Below are 21,668 nucleotides of genomic sequence, written 5' to 3' on the forward strand. Positions count from 1 at the left end.
GGCGCTCCCTGTGGGGTCTCTGTAGTAGATCCCCCGCGCGTGGCCTGGCAGACCTGCAGCACTGCCCCGAGGCGGGAGGCTGCGGTTCCTCGCTGCAGGACCTTGCGGGCTCCACGGGGCTCCGCGTCGGTGCAGAAAGAGTTGAGCCCTCCTGCCCTGGGAGCACCAGAGCCGAGTGGAGGCGGCTTAGGGTGCACAGAACCTAAAATCAAATGGGGATACTGGACAAGCCCCCAGCCTGCACTCCTGCACATCGCTCCTCGGGAGATTCGAAGTGACAGGGTGGCCCTGGCAACGCTGTGGACCCGCTGTCTGCAGGCCTCTGAGCGCCCTCGGCTGCTCACGATCACGTGGCGCCACCTGCCGGCTCTCACGGATGTCCTGTGGTGTTTTCTAGACCTCAGCAAACTCCGAAGTGTGCCCAAGTAAAGCGTGGGGAAGTTAGTGAGCAACTTCCCAAACAAACCTTAATCACAGGAATTCTCATGCAGTCGTGCTATAATCACAGAATGAGATGGGACCTGCTTTTTGGAGGGAGGGGGTCATCCAGGTAATTTTGGGAAAATTTGAGAAAGCCCATAAAAGCTTATTTTTTTGCTTTTGCTTTTTGCTTGTTTTTCGAGACAGGGTTTCTTTGTGTAGCCCTGGCTGTCCTGGAACTCACTTTGTAGGTGAGGCTGTCCTCGAACTCAGAGGTTCGCCTGCTTCTGCCTCCTGAGAGCAGGAACTAAAGGCGTGCGCACCACCATCTGTGTACTGACCAGCTGCTGCTAGCTCTGGAGAAGATCGCCTCTGGAGCATAGGTCCAGAGTCCGCGGCATCGAGAATAGATGGGGCAGCACATTAGTTGCCAAATGGAACCTTTTGCCTCACAGCTTAAGCATTTTTTAAAATGTTTCCCACTCTTATTTTGTACTCCGTAATTGTAGTTCCCTTCCCTTTTGTTTACACCCAAAGCATGTTTTATAATTTCCAGGACAATGAATTCTGGAGCTCATTTTGGTGATCTTACCTGCCTCTCCTCTTTTATGCCTGCCCGCTGACTGTCCCCTGGCCTTGCAGATAATGACTTGTCGAATGAGGGCCTGTTGCTCCCCTGTTTGAACACTCCTCTGAATCCTCATCCCCCTGTGGTAAAAGTCCAAGTACCCAGATCGCCTACAAAGTGCGAAAAGCTCTACTCCTACCCTTACCTCTGCCCCAGCCAGGTTTCCTCCTGTTTCTCAGTCACTGCAGGGTTCTCTGTACTCACTGTCTATTTCCTGTGAGGGGGACTCAATTTCTTCCAAATGTCAACATAGTCCCCTTTCAAGGCCTTGCTCAAAGGCCGTCATGCTTCTTTATGTTTCTTCAAAACAAAGAGGTCTTACTAATATTATAGGTAAATTGTTCATTTAGTTGGCAAGCTGTCCTTTCTCAAGAGCTGTATCTGCATTGTGCACTGCTAGTTCACCATGGTCTAAAGCAACCAGAGTCACGACATCATGTGCAAAGGGTTAAATAAAGGAATTTTACTTTATTTCAAATAAATATCCAACTCTACCCCTAGCCCTCTGATTTCTAATGGTTTTCTCCTACTTCTATATTACTATATTGAAAAAAACTAGTTCAGATGAAGAAAATGATTCTTAGGTTTCTTGCATATTTATAAGAGTGGCATTTAAACTGGGCAGTGGTGGCTTACACCTTTAGCTTCAGCACTCAGGAGGCATGGGGTAGGGTCAGTGTCTCAGTATTCAAGGCCAGCCTGGTTTACATAGTGAGTTCCAGTACAACCAGGGCTACACAGAGAAACCATGTCTTGAAAAACAAACAAACAACAAAAAAGCGTGCCATTGTAGTTTATAAGCTGGAATTTATAGGATATCTGATGACTACAGACACAGTCCCTTCTAAGCCAGCTGATGGGAAACAGTTATACAAGTTATTATATAACTTAACAGAAAATGTGCCCCCAAGTGTGGTCCAGGCTAAGAGGGAAAGCAGTTAAAGGTTCTCAAATATTGAATGCATAGTTTGGAATGGGAGTGTGGAGAGAGGAAGAAGTGCCTGCCAGACCTACAGGCATTTCCTGTGCAAACAGAGAAAGCAACGGCCAGGAAAGTGTGGTCTTAGCCCCCAGCCTAGAACCTAGTGAGAAGTTCAAGACTTGAGCAAAACAGAGAAGGACCTGCCCAGCAGACACCATAAAACAGAACCGTTTCAGATACCCACGGGACCTTGCTGGGTGGTCTATATCCTCAGTGATGGTAATGGCCTAGTACCCTTTGTGAAGACAAATACCCATGGGGCATTGCTGGGTGGTCTATGTCCTCAGGGATGGGTATGGGCTAGTACCCGTTGTGAATACACAAGACACAAAATATAGTGCAGACGCTTGGGCCAGCAGCTTTTCCTTCAATGAGAGTCATCCTTCGAGTTCTGGGGCTTTCTCAACTCAAAGACTTGCTCTTTAGAGAAAAACTGCCAGTGTGGGTTTGTAAGTAAGCACTTACAGTAGGAATACGGGTGTCCCAACCTGTTCCTCTAGGGATAGAAGGCAAGATCAGTGATGTTATGGGGGGGGGGTGGTCTCTTCTGAAAATTAGAGGTAAAAAATAACACCACAAACCCCTAACTTCTGACCATATTTTACCTCCAAAAAAAAAAAAACCACCTACTGAAGGTGTGAGATTCTTAAAGGTTGGCCACTGTGTCCAACCCTCACTTTGTTTTGACTTTGCCTGACCGTGAATGAGTCATTCCAGCGTGTGCAGTCCAAACCTCCCTGCAAACACCTTCCCTAGCTGAACTTCCCTTCCCAGAATTCTTCGCTAGAAAATAAGGGGGAAGAATGACAGCTCAATTTTCTTCTGTGCAGGAAGGAAAATTCCCAAATCTTCAGGTTCGGAAATTGGTTCTGTAGCCAAACTCAAATGTCTCTCCAAGATGGAGGCACTGAATTTTCTAAAAGACTATAAGAAAAATAAATCTGGTTCTCTATGGCTTCTGTCAACATAAGGTCTCATTAATAGAGAAGATTTCTGTTCTGAAGTTAGCTGGTTGTAAAAAGCATTCACAGTGAATGACCTACATGGGATTGGGGGTTGGGAAATAGACCCCAAGGCCTTGAACACCTAAGCATATGCTCTACTGCTGAGCTAACTCCAGGCAAGAGTGATATTTGAATGCCACCAGAACACAAAGTCTTCAGAGGAAAACCAGGAATTAGGAAACACTGGCATTACACAAACTTGCCCTAGAATCCAATCTGTTGGCCTAGAGGGATTTCTCAACAACACTTTGCACTTGCTTAAAAACACAGAATGCTTTTAGGCAAAATGAGAACTTTTCATGACAGTTCATAAAAACACTCAGAATAAAATCTGTGGCGTACTTACTGTCTCAGGAGGCCTTGCAGTCTTCTGTGGAGAATCTTCCCATTGCCCTCCTTCTTCTCGATATTTTCTGGACCTTGTTACTGGGAAGAAAGGGGAAAATGTGGCTTTTTAACAGTTGTGAGCAAAGATCTCTCCTTTGAAAAGAGTCTGAATTCTGAGCATGCTGCTGGCCTTTGCTAAAACCTTGTCCTTGCTATCCGAAAGGAAGTGAGCATCTGAGAAGCCACCCTAATGCAGCCTTCCAGTGGTCTGTTGCCCTTCTCGCTCTGCCTCCTCCCTCCTTCTTCCTCCTATCTCCCACTCCCTCTGGTCTGAGTTCGTCTACAGTAAGGACTTGACAGGTGAATAGTATTCACTGCCTTTTAAAATGACGTTCCCAGGAGGTGGGGATGTAACTCGATTGGTAGAGTGTTTTCCTAGTATCTATGAGTCCCCAGGTTAAGTTCGCAGCATCCCATCAAACCAGGCCTGACTAGCACATACCTAGATTGTATGGAAGAGGGAGGCAGAAGGATCAGAAGCTCAAGCTCATTATCAGTTACGCAGAAGGCCAGCCTGGGCCACATCAAGGGTTTGTTCCCCAGCCCTTTCTTGTCCCAGTAGAAACACTGGGATTACAGACATGGGTGTCACTGTGTCATACTTGCACATCAAGCATTTTAACTGCTAAGCCACCCCCTGGCTTTACATTTTATTTTCTTCTCTATGTACTTATGTATTTGAGACATGTACTCTGGGGTCTCGAGTATCCCAAGCTGCCTTTGAGCCTGCTATGTAGCTGAGGATGACCTTGAACTTCTGATCTTTTCATCTCCACCTTGTAAGTGCTGGAATTATAGGCATGCACAGCCATCCCCATGTGTACATTGCTAGAGATCAGATTGAGGGTTTCCTGTATCCTAGGTGAGCATTCTATTAGCTGAACAACATTCCTCAGCCCCTGATTCTTGAAATTTTAAATAAAAAGTGTAACATGTATTACCCCATTTCTTTTTCCTCGTGCTGTGGAATAATGTTCTTGTACATTGTAAAGATTTGTCACTCATATTGATTTAATACAATGGTGATTGATCAGCAGCCAAGTGGAAGTATAGAAGGGGTGGCCAGACTAAGAGAATTTTTGGAAGAGGAATGGCAGAGAAGCAGTCTCAAGTCAGATGTAGAGGAAGCAAGATGAGAATGCTTTACTGACAAAAGGTACCAAGCCACATGGCTAAGCATAGAAAAGAATTATGGGTTAATTTAAGTTGTAAGAGCCAGTTAATAATAAGCATGAGATAATAGGTCAAATAGTTTATAATTAATAGAAGACTCTGTGTGTGTCTTTGAGACTACATGGCTGCAGGACCAGGTGGGACAGAAACAAATGACACCCAAACATTTGGAAAGAATTTCCACATAAAGCCTGAGAAAGCCTTTTAAAAAAAAAAAAGAATTCTAGACAGACAAGAACAGAGTCATGTAGCAAGGCACAGCAGAGTCAAGTACAGCTTCTTGGCAACTGTTTTTTCTCCGGTACATTCTGTTTGTTGGCAGTAAGCAGAAGGGTGGTTCTTTTAAGAGAGGCTTCCTGACTCAGCATTAGTGGCAAAATCCTCACAGCTCTTTTAAGAGGCTCCGCCACTAAACACCTAAATGGTATTTATGAGCAACGGGCATCAGGCTTCTTGGTGTTGCCATGGACCTAGAAACTCCACAGAGTTGTGGTAATAAATGTGGCTTATGCCAGTATCTCCACCATGAAACTAACTCTCAGGAAGGTAAGGAATGGGGTGGACCCAGCCACCAAAACTGCAGCTTTAATCCTAGCCATATTGCTTAGCAGATTAAAGACTCATGTAGTCAGAAAAAGGTAGAAATATGCAGTAAAGACAAATTAAGATGAAAAGAAAAAACTCAAAACAGTTTATAGTGTGTTTAAAAATATATGTAGGCTTGGGAGAGAAAAGGAAAAGAATAGAAAAAGTCCTTTAAAAAGAGAAATAGTCAGGTATGGTGGCACACACCTTTAATTCCAGCACTTGGGAGGCAGAGGCAGGTGAATCTCTGTGAGGTCAAGGCCAGCCTGGTCTACAGAGTAAGTTTCAGGACAGTCAAAGATACACAGAGAAAACTTGTCTCAAAAAAAAATTTAAAAATAAAAGAAATAGAGCAAAAAAAAATAAAAGCCACATAAAGATGTAAAATACACAGAGAGTTTGGATACTGTATGTTATTATATTGTCTTTAAATTGTTTGACCACTGAGGAAGGAACAATAGCTGCTAAAAGACATTTGATTATAAATGCTTCTAGATTAATCCAACTTATATATTTTGAAAATTCCTTTACTTTGAAATTTGAGTCAAAAGATATGTTACTTTGGAGAAGAGGTTTTGCTTTTGTTTCTACAGGTAATGAGAGACTGTGGATTCATTCTGAGTTAAGAAAAAAGAAAAAAAGTAATTCTGCGCTACATAAAGAGATTCTATCTTAAAAGAGGAAGGAAAAAAGGGGAAAAGGAAGGAAGAGAGGGAGGGAGGTTAGTTTGATGGTTTTGTTTTGTTTGGAGAAAGAGTTGCACTATAAACTATGTTCATAGCAGCATTGTTTGCCATAGCCAGAACCTGGAAACAACCCAAATGCCTGTCGACCAAAGAATGGATAAGGAAAATGTGGTACATTTACACAATGGAGTACTACACAGCAGAAAAAAATGACGACATCTTGAAATTTGCAGGCAAATGGATAGAGCTAAAAAACATCATTTTGAGTGAGGTAACACAGACACAGAAAGACAATTATCATATGTACTCACTCATAAGTGGTTTTTAAACATAAAATAAAGAAAACCAGCCTACAAATCACAATCTCAGAGAACCTAGACAAGAATGAAGACCCTAAGAGAGACTTACATAGATCTAATCTACATGGTAAGTAGAAAAAGACAAGATCTCCTGAGTAAATTGGGTGTGTGGAGACTTTGGGAGAGGGTTGAAGGGGAGGGGAGAGGCAAGGAGGGGAGCAGAGAAAAATATAGAGCTCAACAAAAATTAATAAAAACAAAACAAAACAGGGCTTCAAGAACCACAAAAACAGAAGTCAAATGCAGCTTCTTTGTAGCCACATTTTTTTCAGATAGGTTGTTTGTTGGCAGCAAGCAGAGGTGTAGCTCCTTTAAGAGAAGGCGTCCTGACTCAGCATTAGTAGCAAAAACTGCAGAACTTCTTTAAGAGAGGGCTTCCTGGTTCATGCTGGCAGCATGAACTCTGGCTCTTTGGGACTTTGTGAGCAGCATGCTGCTGGTTGCTTAATGGCGACATAGACCCTCTGTATCCCTAGAGCTGGGGCGGTGAGCATGGCTCAAAGAGGCAATGTACAACATGGCAGAGTCAACAGGCAAGGACACAGAGTTGGTACTAGCCATGTCTACTTAGCATTTAGAAAATAAAAAGGCACTCCTGGTCAGCAAATTTATAAATGGTTAAATCGTCACAGTCAATCTCTTTCTAAAAAAGAGGGGGAGATATGATATAAAGATGAATAGTTTACATTGGTATGGATCTTGGTCTATCAATACAAATTTAAGGTCAATTTTGTTACAATATATATTTCTACTCTTATTTAAGGTATGTTTATGTAGTTCATTTAAAAATGCAATGTATAATTAAGAAGTACAGATTAATAGGTAGTCATTTATAATAGTCAAATTTTTAGTCATGTTGGTTATGTTTTCTAGATATATTTCAGTTAGATAGGTAATCTTCAAACACGTCAAAGAACTGTAGAATATGACATTTAAATAATTTAGGATTCTGTTGACATGAGACATGATTGCTCCTGGCAGCACCAATTTATTCCCAAGAGAATTTTGGGCACTGAAGACACTCCACTTGGAGCTTGTTTTCTTCTTGGCAAAACTGGCTTTTGGGTGCAGAACTGCCCCTGCCTCTACCACTGACAAAATATACAGTGTCCATACTGGACAAGAAGGATACAAGCAAAAAAAAAAAAAAAGAAAACAAAAACAAAAACAAAACCTCCAAATCTTGCCAAGGCAGGGTAAGATGGTTTTTCAAATTTTCCTGCCTCTAGAAATGGTCTGTCAGATACTCTAGGCCTTAGCCAAAGTTGGTTGCCCCAGTGTTGTAAATGAGACTTTGGCTGATTGCACAGGTAGCTGGTTGCCTCTGCCATTTCTTGCATCTTTCGTACTTCCTGTTTACTCAAGTAATATTATTTCCCTTCTCAGATCTTTAATGGGGTTGAAGACTAGATAGTCATAGTTACTTTCCTCTCATGACTTAACTAAGCCATTTTTAATATAAGATTAAATTCCTTAGGATCGGATAACTATTGAAACATTTAGCATAGGTTTCTTGTTTGATATTGTTCATGCTGGTTGTAATTCAATTTTTATGTATGTTTTTTCCTTTTCTTTTCCCTGGACAATACTTGATATTTGTTCTTATTGTATATAGTTTTGTATTGGCTTAGAACTCTCTTATTTAGACAAAAAGGGAAGGTGCTGTGGGAACTCCTTCAGTCAATTGCCTTTAAGATATTGGCCCACTTTGGTAGTTTATGTTAAAGTTAAAACCTTCCTTTTCAATTAGACATAAAGGGGAGATGATATGGAATACCCTTCTGTATATGTGTTCCTTTTATTGATTAATAAAATTGTTTCTACCAATGCCTTAGCAGAGCAAAGTCAGGTGGGAAATCTGAACAGAGATACAGAAAGACTAAGCAAAGTCAAGGAAACACCATGTAGTTGCTGAAGGAGAAAGAAACCTACTCGTAGGCCACAGCCTTGTGGTGATACATAGATATAAATGGGTTAATTTAAGATGTAAGAGTTAGTTAATAAGAAGTCTAAACTATTGGCCAATAATATTGTAATTAATATAGCTTCTGTGTGATTATTTGGGTCTGGGCAGCCAGGAAATGAACAGGCAGTCTTTGCTTACAAAAACTAAGCATGGTGGCACTCAAGAAGCTGAGGTGGGAAAATAGTGAGTTCTAGGTCAGCCTGGATTACAAAACAAGGGCCTCTTCATATATATATATATATATATATATATATATATATATATATATATATATATATATATGAAATCAATAAAGCCAAGAGCATAATTATCTATTCTCATTATCAGGCATCATGTACTTCGCAGCATTGTATACACTCTACTGCTCCATGGCTGACAGGGGTAGGTCTCCTTATTCCAGCAGCATCACAAACATGGAAGTGATGCACTGTCCTATGACATTGACATTCTGTGTTGGTAAGCGATGGGAATTTTTCATTTCCACATCATAACCTTTTTAAATGTGTGTGTGTGTGTGTGTGTGTGTGTGTGTGTGTGCCCATGTGAATTTGTACACTTCACATGCTTGCACGTGCCCTCAGAGGCCAGAGGACATTCGATCACAGGAAATGGAGTTGCAGGCATTTGTGAGTCACCTGACATCGATGCTGGGAACCAACCCCAGACCCTCTGGGGGAAAAGCACATGCTCTCAGTGTTGAACCATCTCTAACCCATCTCTGTTATAATCTTGCGGGGCCACCATCATGTCTAGTACATTCTTGACTAATGGTCACTTTAGGGTACAAAGATGTATTATCTTAAATTGCCTCTCACAGTATGATATGCCCCGTCTCCAGCCACAGATAGGACAGTAACAAAGATCAGTGTCACGTGCCACAAGAGTCCCCAAAAGATTAAGATGGGATACCACAGCTTTTATTCAGGAAGTCCATACCTGACAGCAAGCTGCTGTCCCCAGGGCAATTCAGGAATTTCAGAACAAACATGCAGTTTCCCAGGTTGGACTGGACTCCTGATCATAGGTCAGACTTAATGATATATCCCTCTTTAAAGCTGAGCTGTCATCCCACACACGCGTAATCCCCACACTAGGGAGACTGAGCAGGAAGATCATCTCATATAGCAGCCTATGTCAGGAAACAAAATAAGGGGCTGGAGAGATGGCTCAGGGGTTTGGCGTACTTACTGTTCTTGCAAAGGACCTAGGTTTTGTTCCCAACACTCACATGAGGGCTCGCAGCCATCAGTAACTCCAGCCCTAGAGGGTCCAGTGCCCTCTTCCAGCCTCCACAGATGTCAGGCATATATGGAGTTGCTGCATACACACCGATGAAGCATTCATACATGTAAAAAAAAAAAGTACAAATGTTGGGGCTGGAGAGATGGCTCAGAGGTTAAGAGCACTGGCTGCTCTTCCAGAGATCCTGAGTTCAATTCCCAGCAACCACAAGGTGGCTCACAACCATCTATGTAATGAGATCTGGTGCCCTCTTCTGGCGCGCGGGCATACATGCAGGCAGAACACAATGAATGAATAAATAAATTTAAAAAAAAAAAAAAGTACAAATGAAAAAGCACTCCAAAACCAGGTAGTGGTGGCACATGTCTTTGGGAAACAGAAGCAGACCAGGCCAGCCTGGTGACAGAATGAGTTCAAGACGGCCAGGGCTACACAGAGAAACCCTATCTCAAAAAACCAAATATGTACAAAGTGATGAGCTACGTCCCCTTTATGCAGACAGTTGCACCATCGGAGTAATTCCCATATGCACAGCTTTCTTTCCCTTCCATGAAACTTGAGAAAGCAGCAAAGGGGTGTCAGGAAACTGTTCTCAGTAAAGACACACTCTGGTTATGTGGCTTGGCTGGATCCATGCGGAACCAAGAGTCCGTCTCCGTCCCCCCCATCCCCTTCTCCACCAGCGGGAAAGTGTCACTTTTAAAGGGTGGCACCAACTCTGTGGAGCTTCTGCTACATTATTTAAAAGAAAAAATAAAGCTATCTAAGCTATATCCTTCATGGTGCTTCCGTAGGTAGAGCCAGTTGAAAGGAATAATAAGGTTAATTGATAAAAGGGAAGCAAGGACAGTTAATAAAAGATGAAGGTGTAGGGCCCAGAAGCTACACCAGCCATCCTGTCCTTGCTGTGCAAAGCTTCCCTCTCCAGCACTTGACATTTGAGGTGTTGCATTCTAAAGGAAGCTCATTTAACATTCACAAAGGAAGCTCTATGGGAGACGCTGGTTAACTCTGGGGACAGAGGCTAAGCTGTCCAGGCCACTTCACCTGAAGCAGTTAGGCTCTGAGCTATATGTCAAATTACCATGAGCAGCTGCAGCCCTCTGGTTTCCTCCTGTGAGCCTCCCTGTCACTCTCCACAAGCCTGCTTGGCTGCTGCTTGTAATGAATTAAAGATATGTCATGGGTTATTGCTAGGATCGTCTAATTCCAGCTTCACATTTGCAAACGAGTTCAGTCTGGGAGCTGGCGAGAGAACTCGGTGAGGAGAATGGTTGCCACACAAGCATGAAGGCCTGAATTGGATCTATGGCACCCAGATAAAGGAAATCAATCGTGTGTGTGTGTGTGTGTGTGTGTGTGTGTGTGTGTGTGTGTGTGTGTATTTAATACATACATTAAAGCTGGGCATGGTGGCTTTACTTGCAATCCCACACTGAGGTGGAAAGAAGCAGACCCCAGGAGCTCACTAGCCTACTCCACAAACTCCAGACCAATGAGTGACACTGTCTCAAAAGATGAAGGAGGTCAGTGCCTGAGGAATGACATCCAAGGTGGACCTCTGGCTTCCACATACACAGAGCTCAGTGGCAGCTCTCTCTACCGGATCCTAGGCCAAGATCAACAAAAAGTCCTTTTCACAACCCTAACTGGAGAAGGTAGTTGAAGACATCTGATTACTCATAGGAGCCAAAAGTGTGTGTGTGTGTGTGTGTGTGTGTGTGTGTGTGTGTGTGTGTGTGGTCTTTAGAATCACACTGATTCTAAAGATCCTCTTGGTGTGGGGTAGGGCTGGGGCTCGGTGAGTCAAGCACTTGCTGCCCAAGCATGAAGACCCGAGTTCAGATTGCTGGTACTCACACATTAGCTGGGCACAGCTTGCCAAGCTTCTATAGCCCCAGGTGCTGCTGATGGCCAGCTGCCTAGCAAGCTTGAGGTTCAGTGAGAGACCCTGTCTTCATGGAGAGCAATAGGGCAGGACCCCTCCCCTGACTTCCACAAGCATGCCAGAACATTACATACACATACAAATAAAAAAATATAAGCAGATCCCATTTGGATTCAGGATGATCTGGAGAGATGGCTCAGCAGTGGAGAGGATTTGCTGCTTTTGCCAAGTTTGGTTCCTGGCACCCACACCAGGGGACTCACACCTGTCCGTAGCCCCAACTCAGGAGCTCCAGTGCCCTCTGGACACACACAGCACACACTCACACAGACACATAAATCCTGAAAAGTACTTAGCAATAGCACACGACAGGTTAATCTCTCCCTCTCCTTAGTTCCGGTCTTCTCTGAGCTCAGGCCCTGTCACAGTGGCAGGGTTAAGTGTATCAAGACAGCTGAGATCTTCGGGAACTCCTAGACCACAGTGGTGCCTCCCTTAGAAACAGGTGGAGAAAACTGAGATCAGCCAGCATGCCAAGTATACTGGCTCCTTCTGTGGCAAGACCAAGATGAAGAGATGGGCAGTGGGCGCTGGGCACTGTGATTCCCACATGAGACCAGTGGTTGGTGGTGTCCAGAGGGCACCACCACTTCCGCTGTCACAGACAAGTCTACCACCAGAGAAAGGGAGGAACCAAAAGACCAGGAGAAGCTATTCTTTTAGCCATCCCTAGCCTGCAACAAATGTGTTAATTGATGTAAAAATAAAGAAATGAGGGCAAAGAAATAAAGAAAGAAATGGCTCAGAGGTTATGAGGTAAGAGGTTAAGAGCTGGCTGCTCTTCGGGAGGTCCTGAGTTCAATTTCCAGCATCCACATGGTGGCTCACAACCATCTGTAATGAGATCTGGTGCCCTTTTCTGGCATGCAGGGAGAACACTACAAACATAATAAATAAATAAATCTTTTTTAAAAAAATAAAGAAATGAAAGGCGAGTCTAATCAACAGACTGGGTAGGTCACCTTTTGTCTTTCCTGTGACCCTCTGGAAGGGCCATCTCGCACTCAGAGAGCATGCAGTGTGCCCAGCCACAGCAGTCTCACGCTGCAGTAGGTTAAAACAGGGCATGTGAGGAATTCTATAGCCAATCAAGGTTACTGAGACAAACAGGGCTGGAAAAAAACTGTCTGCCAAAGTCAGGGATGAGAGCTGAACCCACTCAGAATTCTGAGGCCTTCTCAGACTTTCTTTGAACTCACAGAGATCCACCTACTCTGCTCCCAAGTGTTGGGATTAAAGGCGTGCACCACCACTGCCCATCAAGATCTCGGTTAAAAGACGAATCTGCCCTTAGAATTCGCCCCAGTGTTTTATGGGTCTAAAAGTCTCAAATTCCTAATTGAAATCTCCTGGGTCATGCTAACCCCATCTCTTTCCCTGTTGCCCAAACTCTTTTTGCCTGGAGCTCATAACAACCAAGATTTTCTCATCAAAGCCCTTTATTGTTAAAGGCTGTTATTTGTTTTTGACACTGAGTATCCCAGGTTGGCCTCCAATTCTCTCTGTACCTGAAGAGGGACCCTGAGCTTCTGATCCTCAGGCCTCTACCTCCTGAGTGCTGGGACTTCAGGTGTGTGCCATCCCACCTAGTTTTCCCTGGCACTGAAGAACAAACCCACAGCTCTGCGCATACCTGGCGAGTATCCTACCAACTGGATTACATCTCCAGCCCCAGGGCTGTTTAAAGTCTGAATTATCATCTTCTGATGATAAGAACCAAGATTTCTGCGTCCCTTCAACTTATTGTCATTGACCCTTCCTTTAATGCTCATAACTTCTTTAATATGGGACCTGAAAGCAAACCCAGCATTTAGCAAAAGTTTAATCAGATCGCCTTATGAAGGAGGGAGGAATCCTGTTCATATCTCTTGAAAAACATATCTCTTGAAAAACAAAACAAAACAAAACATCAGTTAAGACAGACCAGGACAGTGTCTGTGGTGTCAATCACCAGGGTGAACTGAGGTCAAATTTATTATTCATTTATTTTATTCTTTATTGAATTACAGCAGGAAAACAAAGGTTTGAAGACAGGGACCTGAAGAGGACTCCTACCAAATTTGACTTGACAATATTTTGACATAGTGTAAATTTAGTAGGGGCTCTACTTCCTGAGTAAACACAAAAGTCCAGCGGTGTCCTATGGTAAGCCAGAAGGAAGATACTCTCCCACCATCCTCCTCCAATGTTCTGGAGTTCTTTGAATGAAGAATGCCTGGGGTTCTTTGAGTAAAATAAACCTTACGCTTCCAAGTCCTACTTCTGACCACTAGGTGGCACCGGAACTCTGGAATAGCGAAATAGAAAGGCTGGTGATTCGCTGTGACCCTTAGATTAACACCTTCTAAAACTCATATTCTTTGCAGTAATCTAGATTGTGGTGCCTTTTCCCCTTCTCGTCTTCTCTGCACTGGGGAAGAGGAGGTTTAAAAGCCCAGGTGAGCCGTTTTTCAGGCGCCTATTGGCGTGCGCAGTGGGCTCCGCGCTGGCCGGCGATCTAGCAGCTTTTCTTTTTGCCGCAGCAGCCTCCAGCGCCATCAGGTGCATGTCTGGGCTTCGCCTTGTCAGATTCCTCTGCAAGCTTGAATGGATCTGTGATTATATCCTGTCAAAAGGCAAACCAGAATGAAAAAACAAAGGGATTTTGATGTTTCCAAACACTGATGTTTCTGTCTCATTTGGACTGATTTCCCAAGGTAGGAGGAACTTGTCCAGACCTTGGAGGAACGTCGGCACTCTAGAATTAAGGTGACCTTTAAAGATATGCCTGGTGCCACATAATTCTACCCCTACCTCCAGCAATGCGAAGGTGGAGGCAGGAGGATCGGGACTTTAAGGCAGGGAGTTGGAGGTCAGCCTGGGCTACAATCTAAGGAAAAAAAGATGGACCGTTCAGATTCACTCTTACCAAGGTAAATTTTACTGGAAAGACTGTACAAGGTGGGGGGAGGATTCATTTCTGTTTGTTTTTGTTTTTGAGACAGACCTCCACACAGCCCAGGCTGGTCTCCGACTCACTATGATACTAAGGGAGTGTGAGATTACATATATATGCACCACCCTCAGCTTACATTGTGCTGGGAATTGAACCCAGGACCCTGTGCGTGCAGACAATCACTCTACCAACTGAACTAGATCTCCAGCCCCAAAGGGCTCTCTCATCTTACACTGTAGTCCAGGCTTACCTGAAACTCATGGTGATCCTCCTGCCTTAGCCTCCTAAGTGCTGAAGCCACTAGGCTCTGCTTAAAAGTAGTTTCTGCTGGCTCAGAGAGTTCGTTTCACCCAGCTGATTCTGATCTGTGAGATCTGCGCAAGCATGCGCCTTTTTATCTCTGGAACTAAAATTCTGAAACGCTAAAACTTCCCTTCCTAGGCCTCAGTCTCTGGAAATATGGACATAAGACAAGAGTGTTAGGTTGGAGATGCCAGACACCCACTGATGTCCAGGTTAGGGAAGGCCATCAGCAGCCACCCTGACCCTAGAGCATAGAACACAATTCTCTAAGGAGAAACAGTTGTCTTTCTTTTTCCTTTTACCTCCAAAAGAGCTGCTTCTTACAGTAGCCCAGTGGACCAGGGGCCAATTGGGACCAAAGACAAGGAACCTGGGCCATGAACAAGTCACCTTAAGGGAGATAAGCTGTTAAGTTCACACTCCTACTATTGCTGACGGACGTTCCAACAGGGGCATGGAAGACGGTTATACTCAAGAGATGGACAGCCTCGTCTGAATGGTGGCCATGCCCTCGCTTGCCCTCAGTCTCCGCTTTTCTTTTAAGAGTTTATTTACTTTCACTTTACAAGTATGGGTGTTTTCCTTGAATGAATGTCTGTGTGCCACAGGTGTGCAGGGCCTGTGGGACCAGAAGTCAAATCCCCCAGAACTGGAGGTACAAAAGGTTATGTCTGTGGGGGCCAGAAGTCAAATCCCCCAGAACTGGAGGTACAAAAGGGTGTGAGCTGCCATGTGGGCGCTAAGTACCAAACCTGGGTTCTCTGCAAGAGAAACAAATGCTCCTACTTAGTGAACCTTCTGTCTGTCCCGCCCATTTCCACAGGTCGAAAGGTCACCCTGGACTTGGACTTTGTATTCAACAGACTAGAGTCTGTGTTCGCTGATGCTGCTTCTGCCACCACCAAGCCCCTTTCTCTCTGGGAGCCCTCGCCTCCACGGCACACCTTTCTCTCTGGGGCTCTGGGAGCTCTCGCCTCCACAGCACACCTTTCTCTCTGGGAGCCCTTGTCTCCACGGCACACCTTTCTCTCTGGGGCACTGGGATCCCTCGCCTCCACGGCACACCTTTCTCTCTGGGGCACGGATGGCTCATGATAATCAGGATTAGCTGGTTCCCAGAGGCGAGGAGACAATACTGGGACAGCACTGCAGAAGCATGGGGCCCTGAATTCAAAGATCACCGTCTCCATAAAAGGCCAGACATGGTGGCACATGCCTGGAACTCCAGCACTGAGGAGGGTGGGGACAGGAGGATCCCTGGAACACACTGGTCATGCAGTCTAGAGGAAACAGTGGGCTTCAGGGTCAATGCATGAATCTGTCTCCAAAAAACAGGCATGTCCACCTCTGTGTGCATATACATACACACAGGCATATACATACACACAGGCATATACATACACACAGGCACACACCACACAAAGGTACACACAAATGATTTTCCATACCCCTCTTCCCTTCCAGTGTCCTAGCTACTAATAGGAAAACAGCAGCATCATTTCCAGATTTATGTTTCTGGTCCTGAAAGACTAAAAGGAAACGAAAGTCGGGGACATCTAAACAAGCACCCTTTGCAACACGAGCCCCTGCAGGTCTGCAAAAAGGATGCACTCTGCAGCGTGCTGGTTAAGGTGCCTGCTCTAAAAGCAGATGTGAGCCCTAACTTCTAGCTGTGTGATCTAGGATGAGGAAATTCATCTCCCTGCACCTCAGCTTCTTCATCTGGAGAACGAGCATCACAAAGACCACTGTGAGGGCTACATAGCACCTTGGACACATGACTGTCCCATAAAACTTAGCTCCTGCTTCTCCTGTTATCACTGCTGGCTGCAGCCAGACATTCCCACACAAACCCTGCTTGCGTTGTTTCAGATGCTGCTGTGTTTTAGCAATGTAACTCGCTGACTGATTTATTTGATGTGATGCAAGGTCTCCTATTATCCAGGTTGGCCTTGAATATGTGGCTGAGAATGGCCTTGAACTCCTGGTCCTCCTGCCTCATCTCTCACTCCAGGCGCATGCCATCACACCCGGCAATAGCGTAACTTTTGTAATGGCAAAACTGTACTTTACTTGTCAGGATTAAAAAAAAAGAAAAAAGAGGAGGGGGTGTTGTAGCTCAATGGGAGTGTGCTCACCTTGTATCTACAATATCATGAGTTCAATTCCCAGCAATCGAGAGAGAAAGAGAGAGAGAGAGAGAGAGAGAGAGAGAGAGAGAGAGAGAGAACAGAAGACAGGAAGAGGGAAAAGAGGAGGAAGAGGAGGAGACCTCAAGTCTTCCACAAGCCAATCTGTAGCAAATCAGCATCACCCACAAACTGGTATCATTCATGCCCCCATGGCAGCTGATGGAGAACAATTGCCTACGCTCAGTACCCCAGGGCTTATCATCAAATTCCTTCATAAAAATGATAAGTATCTCCTCCTCCAAGAGAGTGCAAGGCTATGCCTCTGGGTCACACAGCTGTTCCATGCTGATGCCCAGCTGGCGCAAACAAAGCTGGACGAGCCACAACTTGAGAGCCAGTGTGTGTCTTCCTCCCAAAGTGGGAAGACATGACGCAGAGTCTCAGGCCTAGTCTGCCGCGGGTGGGCTGGAGGCAAAGAGTGAGATGAGAAATGGGTCCAAGCTGTCACCCTGCAGTGAAAGTGGGGTGCGGGAGGCTAGAATACCTGGGAAGCGAGGCTTGAGGGCGGAACAGGCTGCGGATGGAGATCGGCAACTCTTTGCTATGAGCTTTGTCTTTTCACTTGACCTTCTAGGAGTCAAGAGGCCAACAGGAAGGCACAGTGTGTACCAGTGTGGGAAGGTTGTCCTCTCAAGAAACCACCCACGTGGTACTATGCTTCTGTGGAACCTGCAGGCAGCGTCACATTGAATCTGAAAAGTGAGCGCCTGGAACATGGAGGCCAGGGCACTTCTCTGGTAGGAAATGAGCTGAGAAAATGAGTAACAGTGTTAGCTCCTGTGGCCTTAGGCAGCACCTGTATAGTGCCCGCCACAACTGAAGTGGTCACTGGACTCCGGACTGGATCGCCGTGGGCATGGATCAGACACGGCCGGATCGGGGAACACCTGCTAGAACACAAGTGCTCTGTGAGAAGCACCAGGGAAGCCCAGGGCACTGCCTGAACCAAGAAGTGGAAAGCACTCACACCCAGTATTTCAGGACCCAGAAGGCATTTCCATGCGCAGAATGGAAAACAAGCTGTCAGAAACACTCCGGGAGAATGGCATGGTCCTTTCTCCCCCCGTCCTCATTCAACAGGATGTTTCTGATACAGGTCAGGCTATTGCCAACCTGGGGCAGACAGAAGATGGCTGGGACAGGGTGAGATTTGTCACCAGGTCTGATGGGAAAGGGGACAAATCAAAGTGACAGAGAAGAAATGGAGGCAGGTTAAGACAGCAAGAGAGCGAAGGTGACATGATCTGCTTTGGGCCGGCTCCCCCCTGGAGACTGGAGTCTCGCTAGGCTTTTGGGAAGTATCTTAAACCTGCACAAGAGGAAAGGGGGAAGCTCTGTGACCCAGCATTAATGGCAAAACAAGATGGATCCACCAACCCTGGGGCTAGGAATGCAGCAGGAGTCACGTAGAGTGACTTGCAGTGCATGTGGAGTTGACAGTTAACTACTCCTCAAAACAAAACAAAACAAAAAAACAACCCATCACCCTGACGTACGCACTGACAGGACAGGACTCCAAGGTGGTCCAGCGTGCTCTGCAGGGACTGGGACAGTTACCGCAGTGTCTAAGGCCATGAGTGTAATCAGTACTGTGGCCCTGGCTACCAGGAGGTGTCCCAATAGGACAGACATGTGGACCCCTGAGGGGGAAATGAGAATGGAGTAGCCAAGGTGGCCATGAGAGGTGAAGCCAAATGGGAGCCTGGTCACCCTTCTGCCCTGGAATGCACAGAAGTAGGGAGCAGAACCAGCCATCAGGCTGGCGTGCTAAGATCAGCGAGACAACAAAAGGATCAGGGCAGGCCAGGACGGCACTGCTTGCCCACAGCGCCTCCAACAAGCCACACAAAACCTAGAGAATAACTGGCCGGTGTACAAAGAACACACATCACGCATAGCACAGTGGAAAGAGAAACAGGCACGGACTGGCTTTACTGTCAAAGCCCTGAGAGCCTCTGCCAGGCTGACAACAATATCCAGCGCATCCACTTCCCAGGACGTGCCGTTGAGGGTGATGCCCAAACACATTACAACACTTCTGTCTGCCACAGAACCCTTAGGCAGTAGGCCTGGTGGATGCCATGGAATAATCTTTGCACACTGTAAATATGTGTTACTCTCGTTGGTTAATAAAGAGCTGATTGGCCGATAGCAGGACAGGATAAGGTTAGGCAGGAGAACCAGACTAAGAGAATGCTGGGAAGAAAAAGACTTGAGTCAGAGGAGATGCCGTGAGATGCAGAGAAAGCAGGACGGGAAGTGTGTACACGAGGTAAACAAGCCTTAGATTAATAGAAATGGGTTAATTTAAGTTATAAGAGCTAGTGAAAAACAAGCCTAAGCTATTGGCCGAGCATTCATACTTAGAACTAACTCTTTGTGTAGTTATTGGGGAGTGGCTGGCAGGACAGAGCTGATGGGAGGTCTAGACGGAAAACTCTGCCTACAGTGGAGAGAGAAAGGAAAGCTCATGAAAGCAACAGATTCAGACCTTATAAGGCTCATCTTGGTTTGTCAGGCTGAAATCCCTGGAGAACATAAATAATTAATATCTGAATATCTGATCCTTACGAGTGCCTGGGGGCTCTGAGTCCTGCCCAAAGACCATCATTTCCAAGCTGTACAGATTCTACAGAGTCAATTCAAAGACAGACTGCCCTATGATTTCATTCACCGTAAGCACTAAATCCAAATACTCACACCTGTAACCTCAGTACCTGGTCAAGCAGAGGCAGGAGAATGGTGAGTGCAAGACTAGATTGGGCCACAAGGCAAGCCCATTTCAAAAAAAAAAATCAAACTGGGTGGTGGTGGTACACACTTTTAGCCCCAGCACGGGGGCAGGGAAGGATAGAGATAGGTGGATCTCTGTGAGTTCAAGACCAGCCTGGTCTACAGAACGAGTTCCAAGACATCTAGGGCTGTTACACGGAGAAATCTGATCTTGAAAAACAAACAACCAAAAAAAAAAAGAAAGAAAAGAAAAGAAAAATATGATACAAGGCAACATTTCAAAATAATGGATAGATAATGATTATTTAATAAACAAAGTAAAACCTGGACTAGCTCATATTTGAAATGAAATGTTACAGGCTCTGTAGTCAAGAAGCAAGACTCCAAAGCTTCAACCAGAAAACTGTTCATTATGCCCACAAGTTTCTAGGAAATTATTATGTAAATACTATAGTCCCCAAAAGTTTCAAGGTTGAGCTTTTATACATTTTTGGCTTGTCCCCCATATATGGCGACATACATTTTTATTGGATGCTTTAAGTTACTAGGCAAGAGAGGCTAGAATGAGAAGGGAGAGGAGGTAAGAGGCTATAGAAGAGATGTGGTTCGTCTGCATACCCACAGGGCAGGCGTTACTGACCACCCCACAAGTGCACACACGGACACGGGCCAGCTCACATGTGCACACATGGACATGGACCAACCCACATATGCACACACGGACACGGACCAGCTCACATGTGCACACACAAACACAGACCAGTCCATGTGTGCACACACGGTCACAGACCAGTCCTCATGGCTATTTTCTGGGCTTTTTTCCTCTTAGCCCTGGGGCTCACTCCTTCCCCAACCACAAATAGTCACGTTGAACCTAGCATGATGCTCCATGTCTGCAATCCCAAATTGGGGAGGCAGAGACAGGATGATCAGGAGTTCATGCCAATCTGGGCAACAGAAAACTGTCTCAAAAGAAAACAAGAAGGAGGGTCACACTTTTACCTTAAATTTTCGCTTTAAGTAGATTCGGTTCCCAGCACCTACATGGTGGGTCACAACCATCTGTAACTCCAGTTCCAAGGGAGTCTAACCTCTACAAGCACCAGACATACACATGGTGCACAGACATACATGCATACATGCAGGCAGAGCACTTATACACATAAAATAAATACTAAATCTTTTTACTTTTGGTAAAATGCAGGACTCACTGGTGAACGTGACTGAGGAGGGACAGCCCGTGGGAGCCTGTCTGAATGAATGCCCCAGCACCTGTCTAGGAAATCATGAGCAACCCCACCGCCACTAGCAATGAGCCAGTCTTCAGAAAACGTTTTGACGCTCAGCCTCATTGAATTTGTTTAAGACATAGCCTGAGAACTTAAATTTGGTCCTGCATAGAACTTCTACCACATGTTCCCCGCAGCCTGGCACAAGTGGATGTGGTGACCTGGCCTTAGTAAACTCTGACCCACTGTGCCCAAGGGCTTCCTAAAGGCACCTTGTATCTTTGCTTGCAACCCTGACAGAGTCATCATAAGATCAAATACATGAACGTCACATGGAAAAGGGCCACCCATGCAAGCAACAGGCCACTTATACCGTCACCCCATCGCAATATTTATACTAAACTAAATCCTAAAATGTGAAAGCAAAGCATAAAAAAGAGTAAGAGAATCTTCATAACAGATTCGACAATAGGTTCTTAGACATGACCCAAACTTAATTTAAGACCTTTTATGCAGCCAGGAATACTATCAAGACAGTAACAAAATACATATCTGAGAAGGCCTGGTATTCGGAACAAACATGTACAAGTCTGGGGTATAGATGAGCAGTCAGAGATTGCCTGCAGTGTGTAAGGCCCTGGGTTTAACCCTAGTAGAATATAAACATATATTTTTTTAAACTCTTAAATTGAAGAGAGGGAGGAGTAATAACATGAGCAAAGGGATCAAGACCATGATGGGGAAACCTACAGAATCAGCTGACCCAAGCTAGTGGGTGCTCAGTGACTCTGGACAGCTGGGGAACCTACACAGGCCCAAACTAGGCCCCCTGAATGCAGGTGACAGAGGTATGGCTTGGGCAATCTGTGCAGCCACTGGCAGTGAGAGCAGGATCT

At 45.3% G+C, this 21,668-nt stretch overlaps 1 protein-coding gene across 2 annotated transcripts in view; it reads right to left on the minus strand.

Annotated features, from left to right (window-relative positions):
• Nucleotides 1-13,346: 13,346 nt before the first annotated feature.
• The window catches only part of As3mt (arsenite methyltransferase), a 35,085-nt gene continuing 26,763 nt past the window's right edge, over nt 13,347-21,668 (minus strand). For both annotated transcript variants that reach the window (XM_048439015.3, XM_048439016.3), the window contains exon 11: nt 13,347-13,985. In XM_048439015.3, coding sequence (XP_048294972.3) covers nt 13,878-13,985 — 108 coding nt within the window. In that variant the 3' untranslated portion in view covers nt 13,347-13,877. The remainder of the gene's footprint in view (nt 13,986-21,668) is intronic.

Source organism: Myodes glareolus, chromosome 7 (assembly GCF_982192425.1).
Source record: "Myodes glareolus chromosome 7, mMyoGla1.1, whole genome shotgun sequence".
Classification (NCBI taxonomy): domain Eukaryota; kingdom Metazoa; phylum Chordata; class Mammalia; order Rodentia; family Cricetidae; genus Myodes; species Myodes glareolus.